Raw genomic sequence first — 20,267 nt, forward strand, 5'->3', positions numbered from 1 at the left:
CATATCCACCTGCGAGATGTGATTTCGGTGTCTAGACCATGGTTTCAATTGTCAAATAGTACATTTGGACAAGTTACAGGGACAGTCAGTGGTCCAGTATGTTAAAAAATCCAAGATGGCTTCCAAAAATGAAGTAAAAAAGTGTTGTTTCTACTTAAAAAAAACCCCATAGTTTGTTCAATATCCGGGAATATGATTTTTGTACCTATACCGTGGTTAAATGGATCAAATAATAAATTGGGATACATGTAAGTTACAAGGACGATGGGTTGTCAAGTATATCCAAAAGTCCACAGTGGCTTAAAATAGAATAAATTAGCCGCTGGTATTTACAAATGGACGTAACTCATGTACTATCCGTCAAGGGTATGTGATTTTTGATGTCTTAACCATGATTTTAAAAGTCAGAATATTAGTTACAAGGACAGTCAGTGGTCCAGTATGTCGAAATTCCAAGATGGCTTCCAAAGAATCGGAGTCTAAAGTGACTGATGTTACTTTGAAAATTGACATAGGTCATTTAAAATCCACCAAGGAGATATGATTTCGGTGTCCACACTATGGTTTCATGGTTGGAATAATACGTCTGGACTGGTTACATGATTATGCAATTGTCTAGTTTGCCTAAAAATTCAAGAGGGTTTAAAAAAAAAGGCAATTAGAATGACTCATATCACTCAATAATGGTCAGAGTTCTACAATATCTATCTGTAAGAAATAATATTGGTGTCTAAATTTTGGTATGAAGGGCCAAATAATACATTCGGACAAGAAACAAGGATGGTTAGTATTCCATGTTGTCAAAAATAATCCATGGCGAATTCAAAAATTTCATCAAAATGGGTGCTGTTACCAACTCATGAAACAATATGATAATTTATCCCCATGCAATTTAAGTGTAGGCACCAAGATTATTTCGAACAGGTGGATATTGTATGAACTATGTCAATTATTAAGTAACAGCAGTCACTTTAAAACTCAATTTTTAAAGCAAAATTGGAATTAAGGCAAAATGGATAACTGCATATCATGGTGACCAGTCCCAAAGTATTTTTGAACCTTGAAACCCTAGTGTAGATACTAAAATAATATCCCCAATGTATTTGTAATGATCTGCATCCACTTTTAAGTAACAGCAATCATTTAAGACCCCCATTTTTTTAAGCCAACTTCAATTTTCGAACATACCTGACACCCGACTGTCCTTTCAACTTAACCCAATGGATTACTTGACCCTTTAAACTCTAGTGTAGACAGTAAAATTATACCTCCGAGGTGTATTTCTTATAAACTATGTATAATTTTAAGTAACAACAGTCAATTTACACCCCATTTTTGAAGTCATCTTGGATTTTTAACATACAAAAAACTGACTGGTCTTGTAACTTACCCTAGTGTATTACTTGACCCTTTACACCATGGTTTAGACATCAAACTCATATTCCCCAGACAGATATTGAACAAACTATTATAAGTAACATCAGACATTTTTTTACTCCATTTTTGGAAGCCATCTTGGAATTTTGAACATACTAGATCACTGACTGTCATTGTAACTTGTCCTAATATATAATTTAACCCTAAAAACATAGTTTAGACACCGTAATCAAATCTCACAGGAGGATATAAAATGAGCTATGCCACTTTTAAGTATCAGCAATCATTTTAGAATCAATTTTTGGAAGCCATATTGGATTTTTGGTCATACCAGACCACTGACCGTCTTAAAACTTGTCCTAAGGTATTATTTTGACCCTTGCAACCAGTGGTTTAGACACCAAAATCGCATCTCCCAGGCCGATATGAAATAAGCTATGTCCGCTTTAAGTAACAGCAGTCAATTTAGAATCAATTTTGGGAAACCAACTTAGATTTTATTGACAAACCAGGCCACTGACTGTCCTTGTAAATTGCTCTAATGTATTATTTTGACCCTTCAAACCAATGGTTTAGATACAAAATCACATCTCCCAGGCCGATATGAAATGAGCAATGTCTGCCTTAAAAATAAGCAGCCTATTTTTAAGATCAATTTTTGGAAGCAATCTACGATTTTTGGACATATCAGATCACTGACTGTCATTGTAACTTATCCTAATGTATTATTTGACACTTAAAACCAGTGGTTTAGACATTAAAGTCACATCTCCCAGGCCAAAATGAAATGAGTTATGTCCGCTTTAAGTAATAGCAGCCATTTCAGAAACAATTTTTGGAACCCATCGCAGATTTTTGGACATACCAGACCACTGACTTTCCTTGTAACTTGTCCCAATGTGTTATTTGACCCATTTAACCATGGTATATATATAGACACAAAAATCATGTTTCTGGATATTGAACAAACTATGTCGGTTTTTTTAAGTAGCAACAGCAAATTTAGACTTCAGTTTTGGTAGCCATTTTGAATATTTTAACATACTGGACCAATGACTGTCTTTTTAACTTGTCCCAATGTCTTGTTTGACCATTGAAAACATGGTATAGACACCAAAATTATTAAGTCCCAGGCGGATAGGAAATGAACTATGTTCATTTTGATTATCAACAGCCATTTTAAACTCCATTTTTGAAAGCCATCTTGGATTTTTGGACACACCAGACCACTGGCTGTACTTCTAACTTGTTCCAATGAACTACTTCACCCTTAACACCATTGAATAAAAATTTAAAGCCACTTAGATGAATTGTGGATTTTCAGTCTACGGCAGCCATTTTGGGCGCCATCTTGGATTTGCCAGGTACACTAGAGGGCTTATAATTCACTTTAGCCGGTAATAACACTTTGTTTACCCCTAGACCATGGATTATGAACCGAAATATGATTCTATGGTGGATAATGAGTCAGTTGTATCCATTTTTAGTCAATGGCGGCCATCTTGGACGTCATCTTAAAAATAACCACTTTCCCGTATGCGGATTTTGGTAGATTTTTAGTATGTTATTACTGAGGTCAAATAGTACAAAAAACCGTTGAAAAATCATTTGTTGCAATTTGTTCCGGGTAAGGGTATTTTTGGTCGTAAATTGACCCGTCTAAGAACCTTCGGAAGTACGAAGTGTAACCGGATTTATAAGGCGCATTTTGCCTGAGGATACAGAGCAATGCATATTACCCCGGCTTTAGCTCGAGCTAAGTGCATTCAAGGAACTAATCCTGCCGGGTATCCATTCACCTCACCTGGGTCGAGTGTAGCACAGTGTGGATATTTTTTTGGCGGTAGGAAAACACGCCATGGCTAGGACTCGAACCCACGACCCTCTGAAAGATGAGAGTCAAAGCCACTAGACCGCGACATGCGCGCATTATTTCATGAGAAATGATGACTTACTTACCATGCTTACGGAAATAAGTAACACAATATTGCCGACAATAACCTCTTTCCGAAGCATTTAATTTCTGAATAGTGTAGTACATCATTAAGGTTAAATGCTTCAACGATTTAAAGAAAATGATTACTTATCATGATAGTTTTGATCTTCATTATCATGATGACAACTTGCCCCGGGGACCTCGACACGTCTTAAGACAGTGTCGAGGTCCTGAATGCTACCACTCATTATCACCGGAGTACAAAACTTCGCGATGTTTGGCATTAGAAAACCGATGATCATAATGAATTAAAAATCTAACGAGTAATATCAATCTTACCTAAACAAACTGTTCCTAAATCAGCTTACCTTTGAAATAAGAATAATGAATATAATTCCATGAAATCCTTCAAAAGAGCATCAATTTTCGGACTTTTGTTCCAATCGCGAGATCGCCATGTTTGAAGAACGTGAAAAAAAGTTTCTGCGCATGCGCATATGAATATTTATAAGATGACATCACTGTCTTTACAACACAGTTTAATGAATATGCATGTAAGTCAAAACTTTCGGCAAGTCGCCTCGATTCAATTAAATCGTTATTTATACCATATTTATAGGCATATAATTCAATACCATATTTTCATTTTCATTTAAAAAAAAAATCTGTATTTATGAAAAAATAATTTATTTCATAGATATTTTTATTTTGTTGCATTCTGTGTTTCTATAATATTTTTTTTTTTAATTTTGTAATTTGTTATATCTCTTTCTCCTTTTCATCTTTTTTTATGCTTTGTTTATGGGGGGGGGGGGGGAAAGCATGACTGTGTTCTCTTGGTGTGTGTGTGTGTTTTTTATATAACTTCCTGAACAAAATAAAATTTATCAACAGTATGATTGTGTTTTATAATTATATTAAGAGATTTCTAGATCATGTAGAAATTTTTAGTCTGTATTATGATTATTCCCTTTGTGATTACGAAATATTAAAGAAATATTTACAGATTCTAATTTTACATTTAGAATTTTAATTTACGATTTTCTTAAATACGAATTCTGATTTTATTAATTTTATACATCTTTTTCACTTGTTATAACAACGAGGAAGGATTGAATATGATTTTAAAACGAAAGGAAATACTTAAAAACAACGTTGCCTCCTTTAAAAAGAAATATCAAGATATTGTAAAGAACAATTATAATAAAAAAAAAAAGAATCTGCCGCTTTGATAATCTCTAATTACCATTTGTTGTTTAATTCACCTCATGGCAGTAGCATAGGTTTTTTTAGTCACCCGCCTCCCCCCCCCCCTCTAAAGAAAATTAATACAAAACGACCTCCAATTTTATGTTAAAGACCTTTTTTTTTTTTTTGCTTGTCAAATTCAAATTAAAAACATGGAACTCACTGCCGGATCCAGGGGGAGGCCAAAGCCGGCTTGTGCTCCCCCCTTCCCTTGAGAAGCAAAATGAAAATTTGTGATGTAAAAAATGGTGTTAAAACCGAACTGTGCCCCCTCCCCTTTGAAAGTGAAGATCTTTTTTTTTTCTTGTCATTTTTTTTCGGGGCCGAATTATTTTTTTTTTTTTTGGCGAGTCAATTTTTTCAGGGACGAAATTTTCTTAATTTTTGGTTGAAAAACTTTTCTTCTTTTTTTTGCTCGTCAAAGTTTTCATTGGAAAAAATGTGCCCGCCCCCCTTGAAAATCATGGTTCCGCCACTAATTGAACTCATTTATACGAAGCGCTTACACTGTCAAAAATAATTTTAACAACGCTGTTTATTGTGTGAATTGCGCAGTATATAGTTCAAACATTTTAAACAAGTGTTTAAAGTCTTAAAAATCATGCTTTAATTATTGATTATTCAATATTTGAATTTAATTACTGATTATCAAATATTTGAATTTAAACTGCGTTGTTTAAGAATTTAAACACTTGTTTAAACTGTTTACACAATTGTGTGATTCATGTCGTAAACAGCGTTTTTTTTTCAATCATTTTTAACAGTGTACTTGAATGATTAGAAACTTAAATGACATGCAAAATATCAAATTAATGGCGCAAAATAGGCGAAAGGAGATTGATGACATATGAACTTCCATCTAGTAATATTGTACTTTCTTTTTTTCACATATATATTGTACGGCACAATTTTCATAACTGCCCCCTTTTAAATGCTCAGGATAAGGCCGTCCGCGGCCCTAAATAAATAAGTAAAGAGCTGAAAAGCGAAAGAAGTAGCCTTTGTGGGTAATTGACAGCATTGTTTTTATAAAGTTTACCGCCCTTACCTAAGGATCGGGAAAGTTGGTATTCAATTTAAAGAAAAAATATTACTTTGACATAGAATCTTAATACTAGTTCCGTTCCCAAATATTATTTTTTTAAACTTGATGCCGCCACGAAACACACTAGCATTAAGCCGAGATGGAAAAACGGGGTAGTATAAAAAGGTAAATAAAGGAGAAAAACAATATTATGAGAAAATGAGAAAGAAAATCCCGCAAAGCTATCTTTTTCGCCATTGCTTTCCCCTTCGCTCTCACCGTGTATACTGTCCTGGGGGGGGGGGGGGGCGTTAGGATGGGGAAGGCCACCCCACCACCTCCTTGCGACGCACTTGTTATAGAAAAAATTGAAAAGGTGCATGATAAAGCCCTAACTTTTATTGGGATGTTATGACAAAATCTATCACAAAATTGGATTTCTGCATCAATTCTTCAGTGGTACAGTAGTAGAAGTATATAGATAAGCAAGTAAAAACAATTAAGATAAAGAACGAGACGTCTTTAGAAAAAAAAAACGCCTCTTGGATGCCAAGAAAACAATCAGACAAGCAAGATTCGCGGCGACTTTATGCGTCCTATATATAATGAGCAATTCAATTCTTTGTGATTATAGGCCTATACTTATCCTGCAGAGATTTATATACTCGATGATTGAATCTTACAGAATGCAAAAAAGATGAAAGATAACATAGTAATCTATAAACAAACATGAATTTTAATCATATTTCATGATTCCATAATCTCCGTTCAAAAATATTACAAATTAATATTGATATAGGCATCAAGTGAAAATGGTTGTTGGATGATAATGAGATTTGCATATATTTTCATTTTATTTATTTATTTTAAATTCTCATTAAAACGTACAACATACAATTCAAATTGAAAGAAGGATGCATGCACAGTATACAAAATAAACAAAATGTAAAACATAACAAGAGAGAAAGAAAAAAATCAAAATATATGGGAGCCAGCATTGTATGATGTCTTTAAAAAAAATTCACATCACGGAGTCCTCTAGATTCTAGGCTAAGTCAGCACAGGCCTTTCAGAGGCAGGGTTCCAGAAAATAGGCATCAATATCTTAAAGAGGTGATTTGCTGATCACTCAATAATTTTGATCAACGAATATATTCACTAGCGTACCTAATGGGGGGGGGGGCAGACTGCCCCCCTGACGAGTCACAACTCATGCAAGGGACGTACCCCTGCCCCCCCCCCCCGACGAATCACAACTGATCCCAACCAGCCACAAATGGCCCTCTCTTTTGAACTTGTAGACCTTTTTTTTTGTTATTTGCTAGTCATTTTTTTCTGGTACGAAATCCTTTATTTGTGGTTGAAGACCATTTCTTTTTTTTTTTGCTTGTCAATTTTTTGGGCGGACGAATTTGCCCCGCCCCCCTCGAAAATCATGGGTACACCACTGAAAATATTCCTTTAATATATGAGTATTCATTTATTTCTTCGCTTGTTTATTTACCTATATCTGTAGAGTTTCCAATAGTAATAATAAAAAAAAATTGTATGACACCATGAGTACAATCTATCGAAAACAAAGAAGAAACAAAGAAAAAAAAAGAGGATAAAGACAAGAAGAAAATTAGAGACAAAAAAATAAAAGAAGAAAAATGACGAAGAATAAAAAAAAAAAAACGAGAAAAAAGCAAAAGGCAAAAGAATAAAAAAGGGAAGAAAGAAAAAGAAAACCGACCCCAAAAAATGAAAAGAAGGTAAGGGAAAAGCATAAGAATAAAAAAAAAAGGAAAGGGAAAATAAACTAGAACAGAAGAAAAGAAAAAAAATGAAGGAGAAAGAAAGAAAAATAATAATTCATACGAAAATATGTTTATTTCTTTCAAAAAACAAACAAACAAACCCGTATCTTGACTGGTTACCAGGCAAAAGGGAGCAAGAATTTACGGAACTAGACTCATGAATATTCATAACAATCTTTCTCCGACGCATCGAATGGTAGCCTTTTGTCGGGAACGTTTGTTGTATTTTCTATATGGACTTTAGTGGTATTGGCAGGATCTGATGAAAATACGAACATACTAAAATCGCGTATTCAATTATTATTTTATTTTTTAAGTATTTTTTCTCTTTTATTGTTTGTTTTTTATTTTTTCGCCGTTTTGTGATAAAAATAAATTTATCTCGTTGCCTCGTCAAAAGGCTATATCGATCCTCCATTGCTTCCTGTACAAACGACTTCTAATACACACCGAAAAAAATTCCCTCCGTTTTTGCCTAGTTTTGGGGCATTATTTCATAGTTTTGATAATCGTGTATATTGCGGCTTAAGTTGTGAGTATGTATAGATTTCCTTAATTACAATTTTGTCCAATCTTATTCCTTTTCCTGTGATTCCCGATGCTCATCTGATTTCATCTGGTGAGCCGGGGTGAATCACAACGCAGCCCGAACACAGTACGTGTTCGGGCTGCCGCAGTAAGATGACAACATACAAATAACAAAAACACTAACAGAGTAATATGTTCATATCCCAAAATCTTCTTCATTGCCTGCACCACCATGCAAACCTTCAAAGAACGAAAATAATGAAACTATCGATATGATGATGTTGGTGATGATTAAAAATGATTATAAAAATAATAACAATGCCAACAATGAGAGTAGCAATGGTAGAAGCAATGCTATTGATAGTACTATCAACAACAGATGATGAACATATTGGTGAAAATACCAACAATATTGATGATGATTATAATGATCAAGTTTTATCATAAGTAAGTAATCATAATGTTATGATCATGACAATATGCATGTGTGGATTTCTGTCAGCGTTTCTGTCCGAATAGAGCATTGCCTCGGATTTTCGGTTACACTTCGTAATTCCGAAGGTACTCTATTCCGAAGGTTCGTAATTCCGAAACACGCAAATTGCCTATACCTCGATGTTCGTTAATCCGAAAACGTAAAAGGGTTCGGTAATCCGAACATTTGTGGCGTTATTCCGAAGGTTCGATAATCCGAAAACGAAATGAGAATCGATGTTCTGAAGGTTCGTTAATCCGAAAACGAAATAAGGTTCGTTGTTCCGAAGGTTCGTTAATCCGAAAACGAAATAAGGTTCGTTGTTCCGAAGGTTCGTTAGTCCGAAAACGAAATAAAGTTCGTTAATCATTTCGTTTTCGGACTAACGAACCTTCGGAATTACGAACCTCATTTTGTTTTCGGATTAACGAACCTTCGGAATTACGAACCTCACTTCGTTTTTGGACTAACGAACCTTCGGAATTACGAACCTTCGGAAATACGAACCTTCGGAAATACGAACCTTCGGAATATCCGAACCTTCGGAATAACGAAGCTTCGGAATTACGAATGTATGCGGGATTTTTTAAGAATGTTTTTATTTCCACGGAGAGTGGTGACATAACATACGCACACAAAAAATGAAAACAGCTATGAACAAGAAAGCTTTCACCATCATAAGCTACTGAAATCTGTCCGTCTGCTAGGGTTTAAGAGCAAGCTTGTCGGTGAAAATCACTCTCAGTATGTTTCGCAAAGATATAATGGGAGCGTCACATCAGAACGTTTTACTGCTAACGTATATGACAAGCCGTTTTATCAATACAAGAATTTCATTTTGTTTACGAAATAACTAATTCTCCATGTAACCAATTATATGTTTTGAATTGAATTAAATTTGAATTGAATTGAATATGTTGTCTTGTATAAGAAAATGCATTTCTTGGTAACAAGAACGAAATGCCAGTTATCAATGGGGTTTAACATGTTTAAGGAGAAAACGACTGGCCACACACAAAGTACTATGTAGGTACAGGTATGTATGTAGGCCTAAACGCATGGGTGTTTGGTTAAAAATATATTAAATTAGATGGTAATTTCGTTTGTAAACCTCAGAAATGTGCAGTCGTGCATAGATAGACACTCTTAAAATAACGAGGTTTTATTCTGTATATAGTATCCTTTAAATGCTTGGAATTTGCAAACGTGTACACTCTTAAAAATGTTGGGCAACAAACTGTCCACATACAAAATTGGTAAAAAAAATTCCAATCCTGGGTAGCTTTCAACCAATAATGTGTGCTTTGGGTGAAAACTACACAGTATTGGTTGAATACTACCTAGAGTTGGATAATATTTTAACCCATTGTTGTGTGGACAGTATGTTGCCCAACATTTAAGAATGTACGCATTATGCAGGAGTGTCCACATTCACAAGGGAAATTGGAATTTTGAATCGCGATTCCATTAATTTTTCACGCACAGCGAAAAACTGCGATGTACATCGCAAAAACGCTGGAACATACATTATAAGAATTGACCCCATTCAAAGAGCTCGATCGCTTCTTGTACAATAATACATGTGCATCGTGGGATTTAAAAAAATCGGAGTTTTAGATCGCAAGATGATTCATATACGCATCGTACAGCAAATATCGCCTTTATTCCAGAAAAATTACAATTATTTGAATCGTAATCGGGATAGCGGGAGTTCTCGATTTTTTATTCTGTCCACACGCGCAAAAAAACGAAAAAATATATATTTTTCAATCGCGATTCAAATATCGATTGCCAAATTCCATATTGTGCCGTGTGTGTGTGTAAACATCCCTCCTATATGCTTTTTCACACGTTCACACTTTCATTATTATCATCGGATATACTTACTCTCGACACGATGCATGATCAATATTCTGAAGTCAATACGTACCAAAGTCGCTGTTCAAAGGTGTCTTTAGTCTCTTCCGTGTCTTCACAAACGAAAAGACAAACGGAGTCCCATATGTTATTTAAGAATTGTCCCATTGGATGATCAGAATTGGATGATTAAACTTTCATCCCCCCAAATAAAATACATGTAAATGAATATTAAAGAAATAAAGAGCATAGCTACCTACCATTAGCGGTGTTATCATTTTCCCTCAGGGTCCAGGCGTATCGTATCAGGAGCATATATGCAGCGTAGTGTGCGCTAGAGACCATGGGGACCATGTTGACCAAGAAGCCTTGCCCCCGTTCGCTGGAGACCATGTTGACCAAGAAGCCTTGCTCCCGTTCGCTGGAGACCATGTTGACCAAGAAGCCTTGCTCCCGTTCGCTGGAGACCATGTTGACCAAGAAGCCTTGCTCCCGTTCGCTGGAGACCATGTTGACCAAGAAGCCTTGCCCCCGTGCGCCGGAGACCATGAAGACCATGTTGACCAAGCAGCATCGCCCCCGTGCGCTGGAGACCATGTTGACCAAGAAGCCTTGCCCCCGTGCAATGGAGACCATGAAGACCATGTTGACCAAGCAGCATCGCCCCCGTTCGCTGGATACCATGTTGACCAAGAAGCCTTGTCTCCGTGCGCTGGAGACCATGTTGACCAAGAAGCCTTGCCCCCGTGCGATGGAGACCATGAAGACCATGTTGACCAAGCAGCATCGCCCCCGTTCGCTGGAGACCATGTTGACCAAGAAGCCTTGTCCCCGTGCGCTGGAGACCATGTTGACCAAGAAGCCTCGCCCCCGTTCGCTGGAGACCACGAAGACCATGTTGCACAAGGAGCCTCGCCCTCGTTCGCTGGAGACCATGTTGACCAAGCATCATCGCCTACGTGCGCTGGAGACCACGAAGACCATGTTGACCAAGAAGCCTCGCCCCCGTGCGCTGGAGACCATGTTGACCTAGAAGCCTCGCCCCCGTTCGCTGGAGACCACGAAGACCATGTTGCACAATGAGCCTCGCCCTCGTTCGCTGGAGACCATGTTGACCAAGCAGCATCGCCCCCGTGCGCTGGAGACCATGTTGACCAAGAAGCCTCGCCCCCGTTCGCTGGAGACCACGAAGACCATGTTGCCCAAGGAGCCTCGCCCTCGTTCGCTGGAGACCATGTTGACCAAGCAGCATCGCCCCCGTGCGCTGGAGACCATGTTGACCAAGCAGCCACTCCCCCGTGCCCTTAAAAAAATCCCGGATTCAAAATGCTTGAGAATCTTCTTCATAAAATTTGTTATCGACATGTATAACACCCATCAGGGATCAGGGCACGTGATTTGACACCACGATATAATTGGGGCAAGACTGGTTCCCTTCATGGCGGGGACTTGTTACGCTCTCCAGGAGTTTGATTTATTCATAACAAACGAGTAAATAAAGTTCCTACTTTCATGAGCGATACAATTCACATTTTAGAGACTTTATAGAACGTAATACAAGGTATGGTAGAATATGGCAGGGAATTAGTTCTTTTTCATGTTAATGGCACCCCCTTTTAAAATATAACAAGTAGGAATGTATTGACCGGGGACGAGATTTTCGGAGTGAAACCTAGAATTTGGAGCTCTTTATTACTAACTTCCAAATAAATGTACCCCTACAACATCTTTGAATTCCCCAATAGAATACTAAAAATGCAGAAAGGATGCAAAAGAATATGACCCGGAAAAGCTGCCCAGTATAATATTGTAGAGAATAGAGTTAGAGTCAAATACATGTGACTCTAAGCAGAGGCGTTTATCTTTTGAGACAGAGGGCGATCGCTCCCATTATCATTATTTTTTTATGGGGGGGGGGGGGGAAGCAAGCATATATAGATTTGCCCCTCCCAATAATTTTGATAACTTGAAAAATTTATGATATGCAATGTAAATGTATGTTAGAAAAGGCATCGGAGAGCATTATAAAACTTGACATAATCAAACAGCATATAAAGTCAATTTTCGGCGTGCTTCATGCGCAAAATTCTTCATTATAAAGTGGCAATTTTTAAAAAATATCTTCCACCTACCCCACCCGAAATGTGGATCGACACTTCTTGCTCTAAAGTACACTTCTAACTCTAAACTGTATAACTTTAAATAACTTTAACGTCGGTCAGGGGGAATATAGCGACCGAGCCATTTCCTCAACAACAAAAAACATATATTCTAAAGAATGACAAAAATTAACAGCGCTTTCGGAAAAATAGCATAAATTTAAAACTTATATTTCACGGCATTAGTATTGTTATATTTATGATGGGTAATATAGGGGGGGGGGGGGTGGGTTAATTTGATAAACCAGGGCATTGTAATGCGGGGGACCAATTATAACTAGCTATGCCTTCTACGCTTTTTAGAGAACATATAATTATAGGACCTACATCTATTTTCTCTCTTTTTTCACTAGAACCGCACCTGTTATGGTCATGACATTGTATATTGAAATCAAAAGATTGACAAGAAATTCGCAAGAAATAACAACGTTTTGAACTACACATGGTTCAGCATGATAAACGACACACCCACGAAAAGTACTGTCATGACTGTACAGCTGATTATTAAAAAGAAAAAACGACTCTGTGATCTCGGAGACCATCAATTTCTCCACTCAGAGGTATTCAAGAAATAATCCTATAATACATACTCGATTTTACTTTCACAATTCCCATATAGCACTAATTAGAAGGATCTCTTAGCCGAAAGAAAACAAAAGTTAATCCCTCGTATACGCCCTTTTTGGCGTTCGTGTTACTCCTAGGGCCTACTATGCAGTATTCTTAAATCCCATACGAATATTAAGTTTATATGCTTACAAATTTCATGTGAATCACTATGCGAATGACTTCCTAATTCCTCAGAATTGTGAGATGCCACTTGATTGAAATGCAGGGCGATTGCAACCACGAGGCACAAGATGAAAACTGCGCTGGTCTTCATGGCTGGGTATCGGTGTGATCGGGGCCAAATCTTCTGACGATATGGTACAAAATGACAAAACAGAAACGGAATGAAATTAGTTATTTTTTCCAGTAAAGCTATGGTTACACCTGTTGTGTTTGTAAGACTGTGCTAACAGTCAACGTCGAGGGCTCAATCCCCTTTATGTACACATGATCACAATATGATCGGACATCTTGGAATAGATTAAATCATCTCAACTTCTAAATTCATTGTATCTAGTTTTATGTCTCTGAGTTCCTAAATACTACATCTGGCGACGAGAATGGCTGGAATAGGTCTTGTAGCACCTAACCCATTCCTAGCAACCCCAGGAGAACCTCCTGTGCCTTGGTCACGATGGATTTTGAGCTTCAAAACGTATTTGACTGCAAGCGGGTTGGACACAGCGGAGATACCCGACCTCCGCCGCCGCGCAATCCTGATCCTCTGTTTGGGCGCAGAGGGGCAGCGGATCTTCGGACAGCTGGAAGTGTCTACTACCGGTACGTACGATAAAGCTGTTGATGAACTTGAGAAATATTTTGGGCCAAAAACAAGTGTGATGATTGAACGATATCGTTTCCGACAGAGAGTACAAGGTCATGGGGAGCCTGTAAAACAATATGTGGCAGCCATAACCGAACTGGCATCCAAGTGCAAGTTTGGCACCTTAAACGATGAACTGGTTAGAGATCAACTAATCGAAAAGACGTCTATTCCCCGTATTAGAGAACGTCTGTTAATGGAGGATGACGGTCTGACACTTAAGAAGGCGCTCGATCTAGTGATCCAGATCGAAGCCGCAATGCTGGACGCCAAGCTCCTCAAACAACACGATGTGACTGTGAGTGCCAGTACAGGACATAGTCATACTGCACATCAGGCAACTCCAGTACAGAACATCAAACGACCATATCATAACAAAGCCCGCTCTAACCATGCTAACTTGAAGTCGTGTTCGAACTGCGGACGGACACACCCTCCGAAAGCGTGTCCAGCGTTTGGAAAACGTTGCAATTCGTGCTCGAAGATGAACCATTTCTCTAGCGTATGCAGATCTACCAAGAAAAGTGCATCTTCAGTTCGACACGTTGATGAACCAATAGAGGGCGACATAGCAAGCAGCGTGTTCACACTCTCAGACCGGATTTCTTCAGCAAATTCAGGTCAGTTTAAAGAATGTGAAGTGCAGATTGCTGGTACTAACCTCTCTTTGATGATTGATATGGGGGCCAAAGTGTCAATTCTTAGTGATAAACTGTATCATCGACATTTCTCACATTGTTGCCTGTCATCGACATCGAGCAAGCTCATAGCATATGGTGAACCACCTACACTGATTTCCGTTCTGGGCACGGTTGAGCTTCCTGTCGGGTACAAGGATGTACATCTCGACAGCTTTACGTTCTACATAGCGAAGGGCGAGAGCCTTATGGGAGTCAATCTGTTCGACGCCCTAGGATTTCAGATGAACGACCACACTGGTGAACGCATTCGGCTCATAGACAATGCGTATAGAGAACGCTATGCTGCACTTTTCAACGAGTTTGGTAAATGCAAAGGATATTGCCATGCACCAAGGGTGGATTCCTCAGTCCCACCTACTGCACAGAGTCTCCGTCGACTTCCGTTAGCTGTCAGGGATGAAGTCTCAAAGGAACTTCATAGGCTTGAATCCGATGGCATCATCGAGCGCATCGATTCATCCCCGTGGGTGTCTAATCTGGTCATCGCACGCCGTAAGAATGGAGAATTTTAGACTTTGTGTAGATTTGAGGGCAGTCAACAAGGCAATCATTCCGGATAAGTATCCACTTCCTACTATGAATGAACTTTCAGCTTCATTCCACGGAGCTAAAGTTTTCTCTAAACTAGACATGAGACGGAGCTATCTCCAGGTTCCGCTAGCAGAGCAGAGCCGCCATCTCACTGCATTCAACACACACATAGGCATGTTTCAGTATCGCCGTATGCCCTATGGACTGAATTCAGCACCTAGCGCATTCCAGAAAATCGTTTCTTCAGTTCTAGCTGGAATCGAGGGCACGTTGAATCTCCTTGATGATGTGGTAGTCTTCGGAGAGGACAAGGCTCAGCATGATCAACGATTAGCAGAAGTCATGACGCGCCTCGCCAAGCATAACTTGACGCTCAACGAGGCCAAGTGCACGTTCGCTGCCTCGGACATTGATTTTCTGGGATATCATGTCACTGCAAGTGGTCTGACGCCTACACTCGACAACGTTGCAGCTATCCGATCACTCCCAGCCCCAACGAATGTGAAGGAGCTAGCCTCATTCTTGGGAACAACGAACTTCTACCGCAAATTCGTGCCACAATACGCAGAAATCGCAGAACCTCTGCAGAAGCTTCTCCGGAAGGACGCGCTTTGGGAATGGCACAACGCACAAGAGACCGCATTCAACACGCTCAAAGGAAGAATCGCAGAGCCACCAGTTCTCGCTCACTTCACTCCAAGCGCTGAAATGTACGTGACTACAGACGCGTCAGCGTTCGCTATCGGAGCAGTGTTATTGCAAACGATCGACGGCAGTGTACGTCCGGTCGCATTCGCATCTCGAGCGTTGTCGGACACAGAGCGAAAGTATTCTACAGGAGAACGCGAAGCTCTCGCATGCATCTATGCCTGCGAACACTGGCATATGTACCTCTACGGTCGCAAGTTCACACTTCGTACTGACCATCAAGCCTTAACAACCTTGTTGAGCACTTCAGGATCTGGACACCGCCCACTCCGCATCTACAGATGGTCAGATCGACTGCACCAATATGATTTCAAGGTCGAATATCTCGCGGGTTCACGCAACCGAGTAGCAGATATGCTTAGCCGTACACCGAACACGAATAGCAATCGCGATAGCCATGCAAGAAGCGACATCGAAGACGACGTCGAAGACTACGTTCTTATGGTGATCTCTCACGTGACCGCAAAGCTTGTGACGCGTGAGCAGCTGAAAACAGAGTCAGCCGCAGATGCAACTCTACAGAAGGTCTGTCATTATCTCCAAACAGCATGGCCTAGAGAGATTTCCGAAGACCTCGTTCCATATCATCGTGTTCGCAATGAGCTAGCTATCTTCGACGACACGTGTATCGCCCGTGGCACACGAGCGGTAATCCCGAAATTGCTTCAACATCGTGTGTTACAAACCGCACATGAAAGTCATCCAGGTGTGGTGAAGATGAAGCAACGATGTCGCGAAGCAATCTGGTGGCCAGCGATCGATCGACGCGTAGAAGATCTCGTCAGATCTTGTGAAGCGTGTACTCTCAGCGAGAAAACTCAACCGCGGCCAGCACCACTGCAGCCGACCCCATGGCCGAAGAAGCCATGGCAGCAACTTCAAGTCGACATCTTTGGGGAAGTCCAAGCCGCTCCTCTAAGTCAGCGATTTTTGTTAGTTGTACACGACCTCCATAGCAAGTGGCCTGAGATAGCAGCAACAAGCTCAGTCACTACGACATCAGTCATTAGCATCTTCGAGAAGATGTTTACCAAGTGGGGTCTTCCAGAATCTATCACCACGGACAATGTACCACAGTTCACGTCTGAACAGTTCGAAGAATTCCTAGCCGTTAATGGAATTCAACATCGCCTCACAACTCGCTACAACCCTCAAAGCAATGGCGGCGTAGAGCGTTTCAACCGGGTAATCAAGGAGAGTTTGAAAGCGAATCTCGCAGATGGAATGACCTTCGATAAGGCCATCCAGACCCTACTACGCACGTATCGCTCAACACCTCATTCGCTAACCGGAAAAACTCCAGCAGAGTTGATGTTGGGACGGAACCTCCGTATGCCATTCAACATCCTGAAACCACCGGTTTCAGAGCCTGCAAGCACACAGGCTGAAGCGAGAGGAAACAGCAAAGCATGAAAGCGTACACTGACAAACGCAGACGAGCAATCACACCGAAATTCGCTATCGGTGACTGGGTTCGTGTAAAGCGTCCAAATCGCAAGCACAAGCTAGCTTCGGGGGTATCGAAACCCAAACAGATCGTGAAGAAGCTCGGCTCGAATGCATTTGTACTAGATGACGGAACGCGATGGAACACCAGACGCCTTATCGCGAGCAAGCCAGGCAACATGAATGAAAGCGATTGGGAAGACACCTTTCCATTCCCTACAAGCACTGAAGATCAAGAGCAACAGCGAGCAGAACCGCGAACTGTTCGTCGTTCTCAGCGTCTAAGGAGACGACCTGGATATCTACGAGATTACAGATCTTAAATCCTTAGAGCCGACAAGTATTGAGCATAGAAATTAAAAAACTGGAACGTTTAAGTTTTGGACTCATATGAAACAATTGCTCAATATAGGTTAATAAAATACCCAAACCGAATTCTCCCGAATGGATTCGGGCCCATTCTGCCCGAATGTGCATGGCCTGATTCGGATGGATTCGGTGGTTTCGGAACCTATTCGTCTCTGATTCGGGGAGCTCCCCGAGTGGGTCCGGAATAGGTCTGGATTCGGCGCAGAATCGCCAAGAATTGACCCGAATCATTTTTGGCCAACCCGAATAAAGCTTATGGTGGCGAAATCGCATCAGCATAGAGGAAAACGTGATGGAAAACAGAGAGAGAGAGAGAGAGAGAGAATACAAAGATAATAACAAGTGTCAAAATACCTCGATCTGTATTCAATAATTCAATAATTATTCAATAATTATTCTCTTGAAATCCAATTTTCGACGTAATACGTCTTCTACAGAGATACAGTGTTTGACTGTTTAAAAGTCTGTGCGTCCTTGCCAATATCTTAGCTTTGTTTATAGCTCTCAAAATGAACCCGAACCCCTTAACATTGCAGTGTATTCTGGTCCAAAAACCTAAACTTCACGTAAAGGGATGAGGGGAGAACAAAAACATGAACTTGAAATAAATATCAAAGACTATCATCTCTCACCCGACTTCAAGAGGGGACGAAGAAGCTCAGAGGTTGCAGACTCTACACAGACAGTATAACGCAGCACTATCGCAGACCAAATGCAATGATCAGACTCGAGAAGATGTATGCATCTATATACTGTGTGGATGACCAGGGCCCTGGGAACTATTTCTTTGACCGGGGGTACTGAAGTAGGCCTAAACTCGGGGGCGGATCCAGCTTTCGCCACTAAAGGAGGGGCAGTGGCGTACCTAGGATTTTCCACAGGGGGGGGGGCAAAACCGTCCGCCAAAAAAAATTTACAAGCAAAAAAAAAAAAGGTCTTCAAGCTCGTCAGGGGGGCAATAGAGGTCTTCAAACTCGTCAGGGGGACAAAAAGGTCTTTCAAACTCGTCAGGGGGGGGGGCAGGGATACATCTTTTGCATGGGTTGTGGCTTGTCAGGTACGCTAGTGGGGAGGGCGCAAAAAAAATTCACCCGTATTTTCCCCGATAGGCCACTCAAAGATGACTTTTGATTGTTTCTTCGTAACCGTCACTTCTTGCTTTATTCTTATAAAACATAGTAATCCTATAAGTCATATAATAGTGCAAGCGCGAAGCGCGAGCTATTTTTTGTGGAAAGTTCATGTATCTTGTCCTGAAAACCGAACATTCTGGGCAATATTTGTGATCCTAAACAAAATCCTATATAACTGATCGAAAAGGGACCTGTGGAGGACTGTTTGTGGTTAGCCATAAAGCAATATATATTCAATAATCAACTATAGCGAGTTCGAAGCGCGAGCTGAAAGTTTTTGACATTCCAACATAAAAAAATTGAAATTCTAAGCATATTTTGTAATCATGGGCAGGATAGTTATATAACTAAACAATGCGAGCGCGAAGCGTGGGCGGAAAAACAGATTTAGACATAAAAAACGGGCCACTCTATTCATTTTTTTTTTTGCCTCCAATTAGAGGATTTATTTACACCATTGCAACATAACACATCATAAAAATGAACATACATGAAATGACATGACATTTTAAAGAATTATATCGATACAAAACAATTACATAATTATGCAATCATCCAAAAGTCTTACATGAGTTATAACATATTGAATACATGAGTGAAAACCAAAGATTTACTGAGTTTCATACGTATTCGGTAATTTCTCTGGGTAAATAAACATATCTTTTACTGTGCCGAGCTTTCATTTCTACTCTACTTTCTATTTCTCTTAAGAATATAAATTTCAGATTATCTCTCTTTTCTTTTCCGGATATGTTTCTTGAAACAATGACTTTGTAAATGCACCAAAGTGCAATGGTCAGAAGTTAAACCAAATTTTCGTCTACTTCATGTTTAAACAAAATTTTGTAATTGATTTCTAAATCTTTATGAAATAATTTTTTAGTCAGTTCTTTCAAATATTGAAAAAATGATTGATTCAAATCACAAGAAATGAAAGCGTGTTGGATATCTTCCTCCATTCCATAATGCGAACATAGGTTATCATTCACTAAACCCCATTTGTGAAGGTTTCTTCTTACAGGTAATAGGTTATAAAGAAGTTTAAAATTAAATTCGCGTAACTTGCACTCTTGAACTTGATTTAGATTACGTTTAAAAATAACTTCCCAATCGAAACGAGTTCCTATATTATTTTCCCAGTAAATACAACACGTATTGGTGTGCATGTAATCGGGACAAAGCAGTTTATATAAGAAGTTGCTGCTACATTCATTGATATGTTTTTCTTTATCTCCAATGATCAAAAGTGGTATTTGTAAATGTGGGTCACTCTATTCATGTTATGTAAATCATAATCTTAAGTGTGACGCCAGTGGAAACGTTTGTATGCAATGTAAATGCATTCCTATACGTCTGGATGAGCTATCAAGGGATTTGAAGAAGATCCAAAGTGTAATTAAAGCTTTGTCAGACTTCCCAAATGATGATCACCCTTTATCCTCTAAGTCTTCTTTGTCTGCTTAGCCCCAGACACAAAAGGATAATGCACCGGGTTTACAACCTACTCCACCTGGGACAACTCGTGCCCCATCTATGCGCCCTCG

The 20,267-nt window shown here is 39.6% G+C and overlaps 2 protein-coding genes across 3 annotated transcripts; one reads left to right on the forward strand and one right to left on the reverse strand.

Moving 5' to 3' along the window:
• Nucleotides 1-10,504: 10,504 nt before the first annotated feature.
• LOC135157054 (foot protein 1 variant 1-like) lies at nucleotides 10,505-18,297 on the reverse strand. Of its 2 annotated transcripts, none has more exons than XM_064111505.1 (3): nucleotides 18,223-18,297; nucleotides 13,163-13,319; nucleotides 10,505-11,547 (listed from the first exon to the last, which is right to left on the reverse strand). In XM_064111505.1, the coding sequence occupies exons 2-3, from the start codon at nucleotides 13,284-13,286 to the stop codon at nucleotides 10,550-10,552; spliced, it is 1,122 nt and encodes a 373-aa protein (XP_063967575.1). In that variant the 5' UTR covers nucleotides 13,287-13,319; nucleotides 18,223-18,297; the 3' UTR covers nucleotides 10,505-10,549. The 2 variants fall into 2 exon arrangements, with proteins under 2 accessions (XP_063967575.1, XP_063967576.1); XM_064111506.1 differs by having other exon boundaries at nucleotides 13,163-13,316; nucleotides 18,223-18,294.
• On the forward strand, nucleotides 15,167-17,188 carry LOC135157107 (uncharacterized protein K02A2.6-like). Its single transcript, XM_064111619.1, has one exon. The coding sequence runs from the start codon at nucleotides 15,167-15,169 to the stop codon at nucleotides 17,186-17,188; it is 2,022 nt and encodes a 673-aa protein (XP_063967689.1).
• Nucleotides 18,298-20,267: the final 1,970 nt, after the last annotated feature.

Source organism: Lytechinus pictus, chromosome 16 (genome assembly GCF_037042905.1).
Source record: "Lytechinus pictus isolate F3 Inbred chromosome 16, Lp3.0, whole genome shotgun sequence".
In the NCBI taxonomy this organism is placed as follows: Eukaryota; Metazoa; Echinodermata; class Echinoidea; order Temnopleuroida; family Toxopneustidae; genus Lytechinus; species Lytechinus pictus.